Source organism: Syzygium oleosum, unplaced genomic scaffold (genome assembly GCF_021117445.2).
Source record: "Syzygium oleosum isolate NSW1041296 unplaced genomic scaffold, Sole_v2.1 Sole_v2.18, whole genome shotgun sequence".
NCBI classification, from domain to species: Eukaryota; Viridiplantae; Streptophyta; class Magnoliopsida; order Myrtales; family Myrtaceae; genus Syzygium; species Syzygium oleosum.
In genome coordinates, this window is record NW_026607502.1 from 3,331,179 (window position 1) to 3,347,065 (window position 15,887).

The following is a 15,887-nucleotide window of genomic DNA, read 5'->3' on the forward strand; positions in this document are numbered from 1 at the left end:
GCGCGACCTCCCATCCAAGTCGCACGACATCAAATGTGAGGTCACGCACCTCAATCGCAAGTGGGAACCTCCATTGATGGAAGTTATTGAGCTCAAATCTAGGTTGCACAACCTCGGATTTGAGTTGCGCGACCTCCGATCTTGGTCACATCACCTCAAATGCGAGGTCGCTCGCCTTAACCGCAGGTGGAAACCTCCATTAATAACAACGGACAACATGGCATCGAGTGAGAGAAAGAGAAGAGCGAGCGTACGTGTGTAACGACCCGGTTCGATGAGGGCAATGAGAAATGTAGTGTGTAATGACTCGGTTTGATTGAGGGCGGGAAGAGATAGCCGGAGAGATGGCATAAATAAGGAGCGGCTCCCGACAGATTTTGAGGATGATAAAGAGGGCGTGATTGAACTAAATTGCGTAACGAACATGTGGAGATCATTCCTAGATTTTATATATATAACTGGAATTAACTTACAAGAGGTGTCCTTTGACGTATCGATCTCCAATGTTAAACATGTTGAGATGAGAGCTGTACAAGTTTACCTTAGTAGAGCGATCCTTGGATTAAGGGCATAAGTTAGTGCTTCCCACGAGAAATTAAAAAGTTCGAGATAAATATGTCCTCGATCTAAAACTTCGTGATTTTTAATGATATTGACCAACTATAAGTACTTCTAACAGCAGAACAAACTCATTAAATACCGGATATTTCGAAGGGTCGCCTTGATACGTCGCTTATCAATTCTTTCCTTTTTCACCCACCACCCCCCGAAAAATCCATACTTACACAAAGTGAATAACTATTTTAATTCGACCAACAAAAAATAATAACTTTTTAAAAAAAAAAAACTATAGAATTATTTTACTTTCTTGGAATTTTCTTTTCGTCCACATGTTTTTTTGGACTTTCTAAGTCAAAGCAAAGCTGCAAAAAATTGCCGTCACCACCCCCAAAAAAAAAAGGAAAAGAGAAAAAAAGATTGACCGAGGTAACATGCCAGTTGGATGACCTATACCTGTCCACGCGCCAAGAACAGTACGTGGGGTCCACGACTTTTGTTTAGTCAACGCTTCAATCCAAATCCAATGCTTGCTTTTACTTTTAATTTTTTTGGAAGGTAAAATAGGCAAAAAGGTAATTATACTCTCAACTCACATTTGAAGGAAGCACCAAACTACCATCAAAAGATGTCATCAATTTCGAAACTGAAAAATTACCAAATAAAAAAAAAATTAACATGCCTGGTTGCGGCAAGAAAAAGTAATTTTGAAATCGTGGGCTTGGGCGTCATTGAATTTTGCCTATCAAATCAATTATTGCTTTTCACAATAATTTAGAGCGAAATTTTACTTGGTGTGGCGAGTTCTGACTCGTGTCATACCGATATTGAATCGGACTATATCCTAATTTTAAATGATTATTTCCTATGCTTGCGAAGAGTTCATTTCGATATTCCATAGGACGAGGTATTGCACGAACTTGTTAGTATTGCACCTAGAAATTTACTAATTTCGATCATCATTTGAAAATCATATCTCGACATTCATCGTGGGGTAAACATATTTCGGATGCTCGATAGCCATCTTGCTATTTAGGAGGAATAAATGTACTAGAAGTCCTACAACTTGTCACGAAAGTGCAGTTGAGTCCTAAAAAAACTGCAATCAAATCCTAAAACTTATCAAATGAGATTTAATCAAGTTCATTTGCAAACTCCGTCCAATTAGGCTAACAGAAAATGCTGACATGTCTTATTTTATTATTTTCTCGAGACAGTTGGATGACCGCCATGACAGAAAAATATTTAGAAATAAAAAAAAAGGTTAATACCACGAAAAATCCCAAGCTAGTACACTTGTAACAAATTTATCCTGAACTAATTTTTTGACCACCAAAAATCACAAATTGGTACACCTGTGATAAATTTACCAAAAATTAATTTTTTGACTACCAAGAACCCTAAACTTGTACGCTTGTGATAAATTTACCCTCCGTTAAATTGAATTAATACCACCAAAAATAAAAAATCGGTAAACCTATGACAAACGGATGGGTAAAATCTCAAACTGATACATTTGTCAACTGTTACGTCTCATCCAACTTAGCAATTTGACAATAAAATTTAACGGGAAACTACCGGAGGGTAAATTTGTGATGGGTGTACCAATTTGAGATAGTTCGGGATAAATTTATCATGTGTGTATCAGTTTGGAGTTTTTCGTACTATTAACTCTAACAAAAACGCCAAAAACCAAGTTAGAATTAAAAAAAAACATTCTGACCCAAATAAAAAACAGCTAGAATAAAAAAAAGCTAGGGAAAAGCTAAATGAATGGACATGATGGCCGTCGTTAAGTCGTCACCAAGAAAAAACCAGAGGAGGCCGCATTGGAAAGTCAGCCTCGCCTTCCTCCCTTCCTTCCTTCGTCCCTCCCTCCCAATACGCGCATTTCATCCCTCCTACTGCTACTCCCACGGAAATCTTCAATCCCTCTTCCTCCCTCCCTGTTGTTCTCCTTTTCTTTGATCGCTTCTTTGCTTTCTTGCTTTTCTTGGCCTTGACTTGATAAAATCGAGAGCCCCTTCCGCTCCCCGAAAGATTCAATTCAACCCCGCCTCTCTCTTCTCTCTTTCTCACCCAGTCCACCAAACCCCCATCAACGACAAACAGCTAAACCATAAAAGACTGTAAGCGTTTCTGTTCTTGGCTCCCCATCTACCCCCTCAATCTCTCTCTCTCTTGTTCTTGCTCTTTCTTGTTCTTGATATTGTTGGATTCATTCTTTTGCCGGCAATAGCGGATTCCCCGGTCGTGCCTGGGAATTTGGGTCATCTTGATTTCGGGTCAAGAATTGGAGAATAAGGTTCTTTCTTGATTCTTGTTGGTGGGTCGGATTCTGTTTTTCTCAAGATCTGGTCCTGAGCGTTAGCGAGGGAGCGGAAACCCTGCCTACCCATCTCGCGGGAGGTGGGAATTGTTCGGTAATTTCGTTAAATTTCGTGTCTTTTTTGGGTGAATCAAGAAATGGCGACGGCGGCGATTTTCTCGTCGCTCAGGCGGCGGAGGTCGCCGTGCCTGGAGGCTTTCTTGGCCCCGGTGGACCTCAGCGACGTGGCCCTCATACAAACCCTGGCTTCCATCTCTGGCGAGCTGGTGTCGTGCTACGCGAGCAGGTCGCTCTTCTTCCAGCGCATGAACTCGCGGTCCTTGGTCCGCAAGATCGAGGTCTTCGTCGTGCTCCTGGAGTTCCTGCGGGATGGGAGGTCGGACTTGCCTTCGGCCGCGGTCCTCTGCTTGAAGGAGCTGTATCTGCTGCTGTACCGGTCGAAGATATTGCTCGATTACTGCACGGAATCGAGTAAGCTGTGGCTCTTGCTCCAGAACCATTCGATTTCGGGTCATTTCCACGATCTGAATCAGGAGATATCCACGCTCTTGGATGTTTTCCCGCTGAAGAACCTCGAATTGAGCGAGGATGTTAGGGAGCAACTCGAGTTGTTGCAGAAGCAATCGAGACGGGCCCGGTTTTATGTTGATAAGCATGATGAGGAGCTGAGAGTTCAGCTTTTCGCGTTTCTGAATGAGTTTGAGAACGGGCGGATTCCTAATCCAGTTGAGTTGCGGGTTTTCTTTGTGGATAATTTGGGCATTAGCAACGCAAAGAGTTTTAGGGCTGAGATCGATTTCTTGGAGGAACAGATTATGAACCATGAAGGGGACATCGAGCCTCCGGCTTCAATCCTTCAAGGTTTCGTTGCGCTTACCCGCTTTTGCAGGTTTCTTTTGTGTGGATTCGAGGAGGACGATGTTGGAATGAGATGCGGAAATAAGAAGAAGCAGAGAAGAGGGTTGATCACGCAGGAAATTGCTGATACTTTCATCACAGTTCCTAAGGACTTTTGTTGTCCGATATCGTTGGATTTGATGCAGGACCCAGTTATCGTCTCGACGGGCCAGACATACGATCGGAGATCGATAGCCAGGTGGATGGAAGAAGGGCACTGTAACTGTCCCAAGACGGGGCAAATGCTTGCTCACAACCGTCTTGTCCCGAACCGGGCTTTGAGGAACTTGATTATGCAGTGGTGCACAGCTCATGGAGTCCCCTATGACCCCCCAGAGATGATAGAAACATCAGCAGAAGCTTTTCCGGCGGCTTCGCCCTCCAAAGCTGCCCTTGAAGCTAATAAAGCCACGGCAAAACTTCTCGTTCAGCAGCTGGCAAGTGGGCCTCAGGCTGCGAGGACAATCGCTGCCAAAGAGATCCGATTGTTAGCTAAGACGGGGAAGGAGAACCGAGCTTGCATTGCCGAAGCTGGGGCGATTCCCCATTTGCGGGAATTGCTTTCATCTTCGAGTCCCATTGCCCAGGAGATTTCCGTCACGGCAATGCTTAACTTGTCGATATACGACAAGAACAAAAGCAGGATCATTGATGAGAAAGGATGTTTGCAGTCTATTGTGGACGTCTTGAGGATCGGCCGAACCACAGAAGCAAGGGAAAATGCTGCAGCGACATTGTTCAGCCTCTCAGCCGTTCACGACTATAAGAAGAGAATAGCAGATGAGGGCGGCGCAGTTGAGGCCCTAGCAGGACTCTTGAGAGAGGGGACGCCCAGAGGAAAGAAGGATGCCGTTACTGCCCTGTTCAACCTCTCGACACACACGGAAAATTGCCTTAAAATGATTGAGGCGGGCGCCGTAAATGCACTGGTGGGTGCTTTGGAGAACGAGGTGGTTGCAGAGGAAGCAGCAGGCTCATTGGCCTTAATTGTTAGGCATCCGATGGGGGCGGAAGCGGTTGGAAAGGAGGAAACGGCTGTCTCGGGTTTGATTGGGATGATGCGTTGCGGGACCCCACGGGGCAAAGAGAATGCAGTTGCGGCATTGCTCGAGCTGTGCCGGAGCGGTGGCTCAGCTGCCACGGAGAGGGTGGTGAAGGCGCCGTCTTTGGCCGGGTTGCTGCAGTCTTTGCTTTTCACGGGAACGAAAAGGGCGAGAAGGAAGGCGGCATCGCTAGCGAGAGTATTTCAGAGGTGCGAGAACGCGTCATTGCACTTTGGAGGCTTGGGGGTGGGATACGCATTCGCGGGAAACTCTGCTGCGAATAGGGATTCAGGTTTCGGCAACGACGTCTCGGTACCGATGTCGATCCCCGTGTCCGTTTTGTAGGGGTAATAACGGAGCTCTTGCTATCTTCAAGTTTTCTAGTTCTTGTTCATATATACGAAATTCTTTTATTGAAATATAAAGCTCATGAGAGGAATCATAGCTATGTCACTATGGCAGAAACGTTTTTTGCTCTTTGATATGTTGGATCATCGGTCTACAATTTCCATTCTCAAGACACACATCCCTGCACCCGCGGGGTTTTGCGTACTGTTTTATTTACATAGTCGCGTTCGATCTTCTGTTGGGCGTATGAGCTAAAAATTCCCTGTCGAAATCATCATCGTCTCATCGATAGAGTTTATCATTGAAACGGAAGGAAATCTGCACTTCTTGGTGTTCTAATTCTCGAACTCAGCTCTGGTAGAATTCGGGGTTGGATATTCGGGGCAATTATAGTTTTCTGCATCCATAACCGAGCTGAACAGAACGGAGACGGTACTGTTCCGAAAGCCAATTTTAGGATATCGCATCGCCGGCAATGTTCATCGAGGCGAGACTAGTAAGAGGGTGGTTAGTTTAGGACAGGGAGGAACTAATTCAAATTACATGCGAGGGGTAAAGATTCTTGCTCGTTATGGACTTATTCAACATTTCTTATGATTTCCTGGAAAATGGAACGCTTCTGGGTAGAAATTTTCTCGTTGCTCGCGCAGCTTTCTGAGAAATTTCTCCTGATAGAAACTTCCTTCAATCTCCTCAGTTACCAAGCGCTGATCAAATCAAAGAGAGAGCAAAGAGAGAGAACAACGTCGGTCGTACGTTGTCTCCACTACTGCCAAAACAAAACTGCCCTTGTTCATTCATAAAGAAACTTCTATTCAGCATCTAGTTCTGAGCAGTCCTCCAATGAGTCGCGGATTCTTGCATTCTTTCGTAATTCTCATACACTATGTAACAACGCACAAGAATTTAAAGAATTCTATCGTTAACAGCAAAAATGTAATCAGGTGCCAGCCTTAAATCCTCAGTGGTGATTACATGAGGGTACCTCACCAAAGCAGAGGAATCCTAAGCATCTGACTGGGGCTACCTCGCCTATTTAGGTGTATATACCCGGTGGGCTAGTGTCGATATCCGCACACCCAGGCCCCCAAATTCTTTTTGTGTTTTTGTTTTCTCCAAGAGGAGGGAATACCCTCTGTGTTTTTAATGTCCAAGGAATGTCGAGGTCCGCACGAATCCTTAGATGAAATAGTTTAACCTCTTACTTATGATGACTCGTACAGAATGTAACAACGCACAAGAATTTAAAGAATTCGATCATTAACGGCAAAAGATAATTTTCTTTTTAATCCGATGGTTATCGATGGAATCTCGAAAACTCCCTTTTTGCATCCGAAAGGTAAATTCTGATTCAGATACCGGTGGAAAAAGGAGGGTCAACATCATTTCATTTCAATGGGTGTCTGCTTCTTTCAATTGTCAGAACGAACCAACCAAGCATCTCGAATCTGCTCGGTCAAAGGAACACCACTTGAAGGAAGATGATTCGTGGCAATGGCGAGGCAACAAGATTTTTTTTCTTTCTTTTGATGGCATTTCCGATTTGAAGTTGTGACGAGTTGGAATCCGACGAAGGCGTTGCTTCGTTTGGATTCATCTTTGAGTGATGCGTGCTTTTGCAAACCACTTTGCTTGCCATCATGTTTTGCCGCCATAGAGGCGCAACATGTATGGCTCCCTGAAGAAGCTCGAGCAAGATGTCCCAACTTTCTTTTTGTGTCCACTTTCTTCTATGTACATGTTCGGTTTGCCATATTATCGAATAGGAGGAGTTCCATATTGGGACGATCAGCTCGCATTTTGACTCGCGTTTTACCTAATGAATGGGTACTTCCTGACGTGGATTCAACGACCCGAGGCACTTAAGATGGTCTTTCTCGTTATAAAAAGTTTAAAGTGAAACATTTTCTTTGAATATTTTATGTTTCTCAAATGATTTTATTCCTTAATTTTGTATTGCGACTCAACTACGAATGGTCGGCCCTGGTACGGCCCGTGAAGGCTGAACACATTTATGAGCCGAGCCAAGAATGGCACGACCCTTCTTCAAATGGGCTTAGTCCAACACGGCGCTGTGGCCATTGCTAGCTATAACACTAGGAAAATTGTCCAAAAATTCTAAATCTATTGCACTTGTGCCAATTCGATCTTAAACATTTTAATTGTGCCAATTGAGTCATAAATCTTTTTCGCATTTTGCCAATTGAGTCTATTCGAGTAATTTGGCTAAAAATTGCTGACGTAGACACCGGCCGTTCTAAATGGCACGACCGACGTGGCATAGCCGGTATTGACATGGACAATTTTTAATAACATTTTTTTCGAATTTTTTTATTAATTTTTTTATTTTTCCTTTTTTCTTTTCTTCTCTTTTCCTTTTTTTACTTTTTTTTTCTTTTTTTCCCTCTGCCGGCCATCGAAAAAGCAAAAAGAAAAAAGAAAAGAAGAGAAAAGGAGAAGAAAGAGAGAAAGGAAAAAGTAAAGAAGGAAAAGAAGAAAATAAAATAAAAAGGAAAAATTATAAAATATTAAACATATTATTAACAATGGTTACGTTAACACCGGCCGTGCCACGTAAGACACCTGACATCCATGTAACAATTTCTAGTCAAAATTGGCCGAATAGACTTAATTGGCAAAAAATGAAAATGTTTAGTACTCAATTGAAACGATTAAAAGTTTTATGACTGAATTGGTAAAAATGCAATAGATTTAGGACTTTTTTGACAATTTTGCCTATAACACTTCTTTTTTATTCCCTTTATGTAATTTTCTTGTGGGGGTGGTGCTGCACTAGCAAGTGCTTTGGATTTTATCAGTCTTTTCTTCATTCTTCCTTTCTTGGTTATTCACGGTGTTTCAATACTGACTTTCGAGGATTACATTGAGTGATCATGACCAACGCAGTCGACGGTCGTGAAAATGTATATCGTGCAACTTACTTCTATACTCGGTCAATCACGTGTTCATGTTGATTGAATATGAAATTATAAAAAAGCATATATTTATTGGACATGCTTGCAATTGAATTAGTGATATTACGTCAACATATCGAATTGCATGAATAATATAAATTTTTTCATTGCTAGCTTTCTCATTGTTTCTTGTTGGAAGGGTCCTCTAATGGTTTGGTAGTCTTGGAAGCTGGAACCAAATTGGGGTTAAGGTTGGGGGGGCCAAGTCTCCATGATTGAGCCATGGTACTTCAATGGATCAAATTATGTAGAAGGTGGAGGGGAAAAAAGCAAAAATAGAAGTGGAATCACTATTGATCCACACACCTAACACATCATTGGCTAATGTTCTAAATTGACAATCCTGTGATGGTACATGGATCAACATCTTGGCAAACTAGTTGGAAGTCATGATGGCTAGACATGATTATGAATGGGAAAAGAATGCATGATTCTTGTTTCATCACTCTTAGTGTATGACAATCTCTATCCCATCTAAGATTTTATGCACTATGATTGTTCTAGAATATTTGCAGTTTTATAAATTGAGGAAATGGGTTGGGGTTAAAGAGACTGGGTACCAAGAAATGATTTTGGAAATGATCAATGATCAAGACTGCCCAACTTGATTGTGATGGGGTTCCAAATTGCCATTGACGCCTCAGAATTAGGTTGGAAGATGGGTGATTCTTTATGTCCTTGGCAGGGCAGAGGAAGCTGCAGACATTGGACATTCATTTCCATGGAAACTTACATACCCTCAAAATTAGTTTTTTTCTGTTCTCTAGGGGACCCAACACTTTGATCAATTGGTAGAGAGATATGAAAATAATATTGGGTAAGGTGGATGCAGGTTAACTTTCTTTTAAGTTTACGCTGCACAAAGTTGAATTTATGAGAATTTGCCTATTGGTTAACTATTATTAAGGCATATCAGGTCAAAATCCAGGAGCATCGAGATTAGATAATTTGATAGAGACATGAAAGATGGTTAATAATTTCAATATTATGCTGGAGTCCATACATACGTAAAAACCTAGTTAATGATTTTTCTTTGGGTTATTATCACGAAAAATCCCAAACTGATACATTTGTGATAAATTTACTTCAAATTAATTTTTTAATCACAAAAAACCCTATATTAATACACCTGTGATAAATTTACCCCAAACTAATTTTTTTACCGCCAAAAACTTCAAACTGGTACACTTGTGACAAATTTACCGCCCGTTAGTTTCCGCTAAATTGGATTCATACCACGAAAATATCACTAACTGGTTCATCTATGACAAATGGAGAGAAAAATCCAAAACTAGTACACCCGTCAACTGCCACGTGTCATCAAACTCAGCAATTTGACGGTAAAATTTAAAGAAAACCAATAGAGGGTAAATTTGTCACAGGTGTACTAGTTTTGGATTTTTTGTAGTCAAAAATTAGTTTGAGGTAAATTTGTCATAAGTATATTAATCTAGAGTTTTTCGTGATATTTACTCTTGTTTTTTTGTTTTTGTTGGGGGGTGTGAGAGACAACAAGCATGATCATGATGAGAGAAAGAGGAAGGAAGTTTCGTGATCAATAATAATGCAAAGAGGCTGTCGTACAGCAGGAGAAGTGGAAGTTTGGTGTTTTCCTTACGTGTGACAACAAAGTCATTTCCCTCTTGAATGGAAAAATAGTGGAAGTTGTGTTTCGTATGTTTGAAAACTCCTTGGATCTCTCTTTCTCTAGATGACCCCAAGTCATTGTGAAAGCACACGAAGGTGTTGAAACAACCCCAAAAAAAGGGGTGGCCCTTTAAAATTAGTTCCTGAAATTAATTTGAATAATAAGTTGAAATTTGGCAGGAAAGGGAAAGAAAAACTACTATTTGTTAATTGTTAAGTGTAAACAAAGAGGGCCTAGGAAATTCGGTAGGGGACAGGATATGCAATCGAAACTATAGCACTTTTACCAACAAGGCGTTGATTAGGATGCGATGGAGTTTTGCTCCTCCTCTTGTGATTTTGGGTTCAAGCCTCGCCGGAAGCGCTCCAAGAGTAAAACCTTGAATGCCGCAATGTGTGGGAGCTCGCCATCGAGACTCCTATAAAGGTGGACTTGCTAAGGACTGAAAGTGCACGAAAGCTGATCCGGACACTACTTGTTGAACCAAAAAAAAAAAAAGTTATCACTTCTGTTGTATTATTCAAAGGGTTTAAAAGGTCGATTGCATTTTGTATACAAGATTTAACCCTTGGCCTCTAATATTGCATTAGTAAAAGTACCATAAATGTCGAAATTATAGCCTTGTAAAATCCATTCAAAATATAGCATTTGCAATTAGCCCTTTGACACAGATTGCTACATTATATTAGGTAGTAGAGATAAGCACATCGAATGTCTGAAAACCTATCGTGGAATGTAATTGAACTCTAAAACTTTTAAAAAATGCAATCAAATCATAACATTGTCAAATTAATACAATTAAGTCCCTTTGTTAGCTGTATTTAATTTGGCTAACGCAATATGTTAACATGATTTTTTTATTACTTTCTCCTTCCTACATGGCCATTTTTTTTAAAAGATTGCAAACGATACCTTTTTCCTCTTAAATTTAATTCAAATTAGATTAAAAAAAAAAAGGAAACCAGAGAGAGAAAACACACTCAGAGAGGGAGAAAGAGAGAGAGAGAGAGAGAGGAGGGCTAATGGCCTCCTATTCGCTAGTAGTCCTTGCCCGATAAGTGGTGGTGGAATGGTCTCTAATGCACTTATTCCTAGATGATATTATGACAGTAATATCATGATATTGATGAACCATTTTCATTAAGAAAATTTCTCATGTTAGCCCCTAATTTTACCAATTCTTGGTCAATAAAACACCTGCTATCATTTTGTTCAATTAGGCCCCTAAAATTCTAATATTAATTTAATCTTCCATTTTTTTGGGCAAATCGTCTAGAATTCTTGACTGGGCCTCTCCCCAAATTACAGTTAACGTGAATTTTGACCCATCATCTGGAATGGGTCGACCGCCTCTATTTCATGTGGACTTCTTGAATGTAGAGGTCCGACCCCTGTTTTTCTGAAGAATAGAATTTGCATTTTAACTATGCTTAATGAAACAAGAAAAATTGCAGAGGAATTAGAGACCGCCGGTCTTGATTGAGCCAACCTTTTTCAATATAAGACTCGAATAAATAGAAATCTCGAGAGATCACGCTCGAAGCGCGCGATTTAGTAAACATGTCCGAACTTTTGATCTGGGAGGAGAAACAGGCTCAGATCACTAGTCTAAATACCTCTTGTATTCCAAAAGAACACAGCTCTGAACAAATCCTATTCTATAAAAGATCCTCCAAGGAGAAAAAAAAACAGTATTTGGGCCTAATTAGCATTATCTTTTTAGCAGATTCAATGTGAATGTATACAAAAATGGTGTACTGTGGGCTTTCTGGAAATGGCTTTTGCGAAAGTCCAGCGTTGTAGATGGGCATTAAACCTTCATGAATTGACCGGCGAGGATGAAGAGCCGGTCCAGTTTAATAGTCCAGGATTGAAAAGACATGGGGCAATCTTTGAGCAGATTGGAACCAGTATCATGGTTCCTTTGAGGGCAGGCACTTTTGCCTCTCTTCCATGTTCATTTGTTTCAGTTTGCTTCCTAGGCGAATCCGCCTTGGTTCGCCCCGCCTTTTTCATGTCTGAATGCGACAGAAGTTCGATCATCCATTCAGCATTTTCCGGCAAATTGTTGTTTGACCAAATAATTTAAGTCAGTTTGGGATCGAGATTAGGCGCTGTAATTAGGAAAGTTTGCCCTCTGGCATGAATGGAAGAGTCAATCGTTGTCAACTCTTCAATCGGATTCGGCAAAGAGGGCGAACTAGGAAGGATTTGTAAACCAGAGGGAGCAAACTAATGTAAATGAAAACTGATATTGGCAAATTAATACAGATTTGTAAGCATAAACTTTCTTGCACCAGCCACAGATTCTTTAGTGACTGAAGATTCCTAGCCTCTTTCACACACTCCACCAAGAAACTGTCAGATTAATCTGCACCTAAACATGTGATTAGCGAGTTAAGAAACCAAGTTTGATGCTCGGAACGAGTCATGCATTTGCTTTTTGCTTCAGTGAAAAGAAGAGAAACAGAACTCACTTGCAAGTTCGGTGTTTCTCTGGTTTGGTCTCAACGTTACACAACCCTTTGGGTTGAAACTCTTTCTCTGTTCCCTTCAGTTTTTCTCACTCTCGAAAAAGGAAAAAGGACAGAAAATGCAGACTATGTTCTGACCATCTTCTTGGGCACAACAATATCAAAATCACTAATGATCCATTCGGCAACCTGATCAGGATCTTTGAATATTTCAGTCCCCAAATCTATAGACATCCATTGCCTCCTAGCACTTGGTGTCCCTGGATCCTGCAATACGTTCACACGTCACACATTGAAGCTAAGCAGAAAAAGACGGTCAGCAATGTATGTTTGCTTATCCTAGGGCCTTGTTGGCTCGGCAAGCTTGGACAGGCTCAGCGGGTTGCCAGGTTAATGATCAGGTCTATTTGTCTATACAACCAAAAATGTGAATCCGAGAAAAACAAAATCGAACCTGGTAAAAGTAAAGTGATTGAGACAACCTCCCAGTATCCAATTCCCATGTCCTAGGGTCTCCAATCCAACCCTCCCCTTGCCTTGTCGGGTACCCGTACTCGCCCCACACAGGGTGCGGCAGAATCTGCAGGATCTCCTGGGTCTGGGGGTTACTGTAAGGGTCGCACAAGCTGTAGGGCTCCTCAAGGCGCTCGGCATTCCCTGGTGAGCAGTGCAGATGGTATGCGGCATAGGGGAACCGGGCTGTGTCGTTGCGGTGGACCCGGGTTCCACTCCGGAAGGTGTGGTAAGGGGGGCACACACCGAGGTTGTCTGGGCGGCACCAGGCGCTGGTGTTGGGGTTCAGGATCATCTCACTGTACCTGGTGACATCAGAGGTCACGTCACCATTGCAAGGTTGGCCACTGTTCTTCCAACAGCTTCCGATGTCAATTAGGTAGAATTGGCTGTTTGGACCCCCACCTTGGAGCACATTGAGAGTGAACCTCACTTTGAAGTTTGGTGATTCTGGGATCTGTGTATTGTAACGAAAACATAATGATAAGATTGGTTTGAGTACCCGCTAAAGTTGGTCAAATAAGAATCTTTTTGCTTTCAAGAATAGTTGCACCAGACATGATTGAAATGGTTTATCAAATGGACTATGCTCAAATCTGTTTCTCGTGCGACCAAAAAGAAGTTGCTTTCAGTAAAACCTCAAGAACAGTATTAGCAGTACCAAATGGAGTCTCATTGGTTTCCTTATGATGACTTGAAATGGAAGGAAAAAGGATGTGCTCACAATTTTGGACATTCCTCTGGTGGGGTAGTGATACCCACCAGAGAGCCCGCTGGTGGCATCTGATCTCAGGTAAAGCATCAACCATGGATACTTCTTTGAAGTCCTCAAGACATGATGAAATGCCCAACTCTTGCCCTTCCCAATTTCCTTCTCCCATGTCACAGAATAATATGAATTATTATTACCAATGCCACTGAAAACACCATCCAAGTCCCATGACCCATGAAACCTTCCCTTAAGAGTAGTCAAATTAGGGCCTTGCAAAGTTGTGTAGTCATGGTACATCAGCGGCTGGTTCATGCATCCCTTGCCAAAGCAAGGGAAGGCGGTGTCGGGGCCAAAGGGTCCAACCTTGTGCCCGTTTTTCGGGCACCTGGAGGCAAATGTGTCCATGTTGCCGTTCTTGAGCATGATCATCCAGAACTGCCATGGGTTCGGGGTGTCCTCGACCTGGCATTTCGCGCCCAAGTAGAGCTCCTTGAGCGCGGCGTAGAGGTCTGCATTTAACAGGGCTTCGGCATGGAGTCCTGGGAAGGGGTCTCCAACTCCAAGCCTGTTGTCTACCTCCGTGACCCTGTGGACCAGTATGTAGGGCAGCAATTTGCACAAGGAGCAATTCTTTTCTGCATCAAAATGAGGTGCAATTGGAAAATGCTGTCACCAGAATTTAACTAATATATGGTTGCTCAAATCAAAGAGAGAAAAATGAAGAAGAAAGCAGAACAAGTAATTTGTCGTGGATGAAGAATTAGAGGTTTGCAATACACACCAATTTCACGGATTAACTACATTGTGCTAAAATCCAGGAAATGAATAGGTACCTCTGCATTTGGGTGACGCACTATCAAATCTGAGAGTCACTTTCTTTGGGCAGAGATCAGGTAGAATAATACAAACCCAGAATATTATTAGTGTAATTGAGCAAGTGCTTACATGACTGTGCTTCCCTAACAAAGCACATTTCCCTACTATTTGCATTTGAACACTCGTGGAGATACAGACCAAATGTAGGAGTCATTTTCCTCCACATACGAGAATGTCACATTAAAGAAAAACAGCAAAACATGTTTTAATAACCACAAAAATCGACAGACGAACACTTTATCATATGACTTAAGCTGCTCGGTCCAGGATATACTGAGCAAAGTGAACGAAGGACACAAACCAGAAGAACACCAGAGGCACACAAAGCAGGATTCTTATCAATGAGAAGGAGATGCAAATGAAACTGAGAAAGAAAAATGAGACTGACCATCTCTATTAGGAATGGCTCGGTAAATGTCAAAGCAATCAGCAGCTCTCGGGCTTCCCATGTGAGGAGCTTCCTCACCGACCTCATTGCATTGGTTCCATGACTCTATTCCCACCCTCAGCGCATCTCGCCTCATTCCTGGGTCGCCAACAGCTGACACATACTCCGTCTCATCGGTGCTGGTGGACGAAACCCAATGAATCTCCGAACCCACGACCAGAACAATCAGAATGAGAAAGCAACTCAGGCTCTCCCGCTCGGCCATTTAACGAGGGACAAACAAACACACTAGCCCAAGAAGATGAGCTTCTATATGTACGTATCTGAGCTTCTTTATAAGCATGGACAGGCCCTTTTGCAAATGGAATTGAAGACTAGCTAGGAACTTCGACAAAAGGGTAAGTCTTTCTCCTGGGAATTCAACTTTGTGTACGTATGGAACATTAGCTTTTCTTCTCTAAAAGCATTGCCTTTTCAATTCCCCCATTAGGTAGAAGATCTGAAGTTGTCATAGACATGCATATTTTATACTACTGCTTTTTCTTCCTTTTTCTTTTTATTTTGATTATTGTGGTTTGGTGCATTTGGGTGGCAAATTGATATCTTTAGCTCTTTGTCAATCGACCAAACTTTCTTGTGAGGAAGGAAAAGGGCAAAGCATATGTCTATCCTTTCCCACTAGTGGGGGAGATCTCTTTCATCTTACTTTCTTCATTCAAAAATTCCTAGACTGTCCAAAAACATGTTATTCTATAGAAATCGCGACGCCTGTAATTTTGAAGACACGAACGTACATGTGCACGCCAATATGCGCGAGTATTTATAGGAAAACCAATGTGCGATAATGGGTTGAAAGTGATGAGATTATTTAGAAAACAATCGAGCTAATTACTGAAGAATAATAAGCCCCAGATTAAACAGGTAAACACATATTATGTAAAATTGTCTTGAGGGAGTAGTACTCCGATTCTCTGGGGTTTCTTTCAGTCAAAGTGATGCCTTCATGATGCTTTACTCCAGTTGGGAATGCAATCATTCTTCATTTCCATGTCATCGTTGGTTGCACTAAACTTGGGCCATGTTAGTTGGTCAAAGAGTGTTGCGGACGATTGACATCTACATATTC

The 15,887-nt window shown here is 41.9% G+C and overlaps 2 protein-coding genes across 3 annotated transcripts; one reads left to right on the forward strand and one right to left on the reverse strand.

The window, feature by feature from the left end:
- Positions 1 to 2,479: 2,479 nt before the first annotated feature.
- On the forward strand, positions 2,480 to 5,275 carry LOC115682108 (U-box domain-containing protein 17). The gene has a single exon (XM_030606244.2). It carries the CDS (start codon positions 3,025 to 3,027, stop codon positions 5,170 to 5,172), a length of 2,148 nt encoding a protein of 715 aa, XP_030462104.2. The 5' UTR covers positions 2,480 to 3,024; the 3' UTR covers positions 5,173 to 5,275.
- Positions 5,276 to 12,022: 6,747 nt separating this feature from the next.
- LOC115682138 (uncharacterized) lies at positions 12,023 to 15,264 on the reverse strand. Of its 2 annotated transcripts, XR_008818389.1 has the most exons (5): positions 14,762 to 15,264; positions 13,510 to 14,132; positions 12,727 to 13,242; positions 12,276 to 12,539; positions 12,023 to 12,169 (listed from the first exon to the last, which is right to left on the reverse strand). XR_008818389.1 is itself a non-coding variant. In XM_030606281.2 (4 exons), exons 1-4 carry the CDS (start codon positions 15,024 to 15,026, stop codon positions 12,399 to 12,401), a joined length of 1,545 nt encoding a protein of 514 aa, XP_030462141.1. In that variant the 5' UTR covers positions 15,027 to 15,264; the 3' UTR covers positions 12,171 to 12,398. The 2 variants fall into 2 exon arrangements, 1 of the variants encoding a protein (XP_030462141.1); XM_030606281.2 differs by lacking the exon at positions 12,023 to 12,169 and having other exon boundaries at positions 12,171 to 12,539.
- Positions 15,265 to 15,887: the final 623 nt, after the last annotated feature.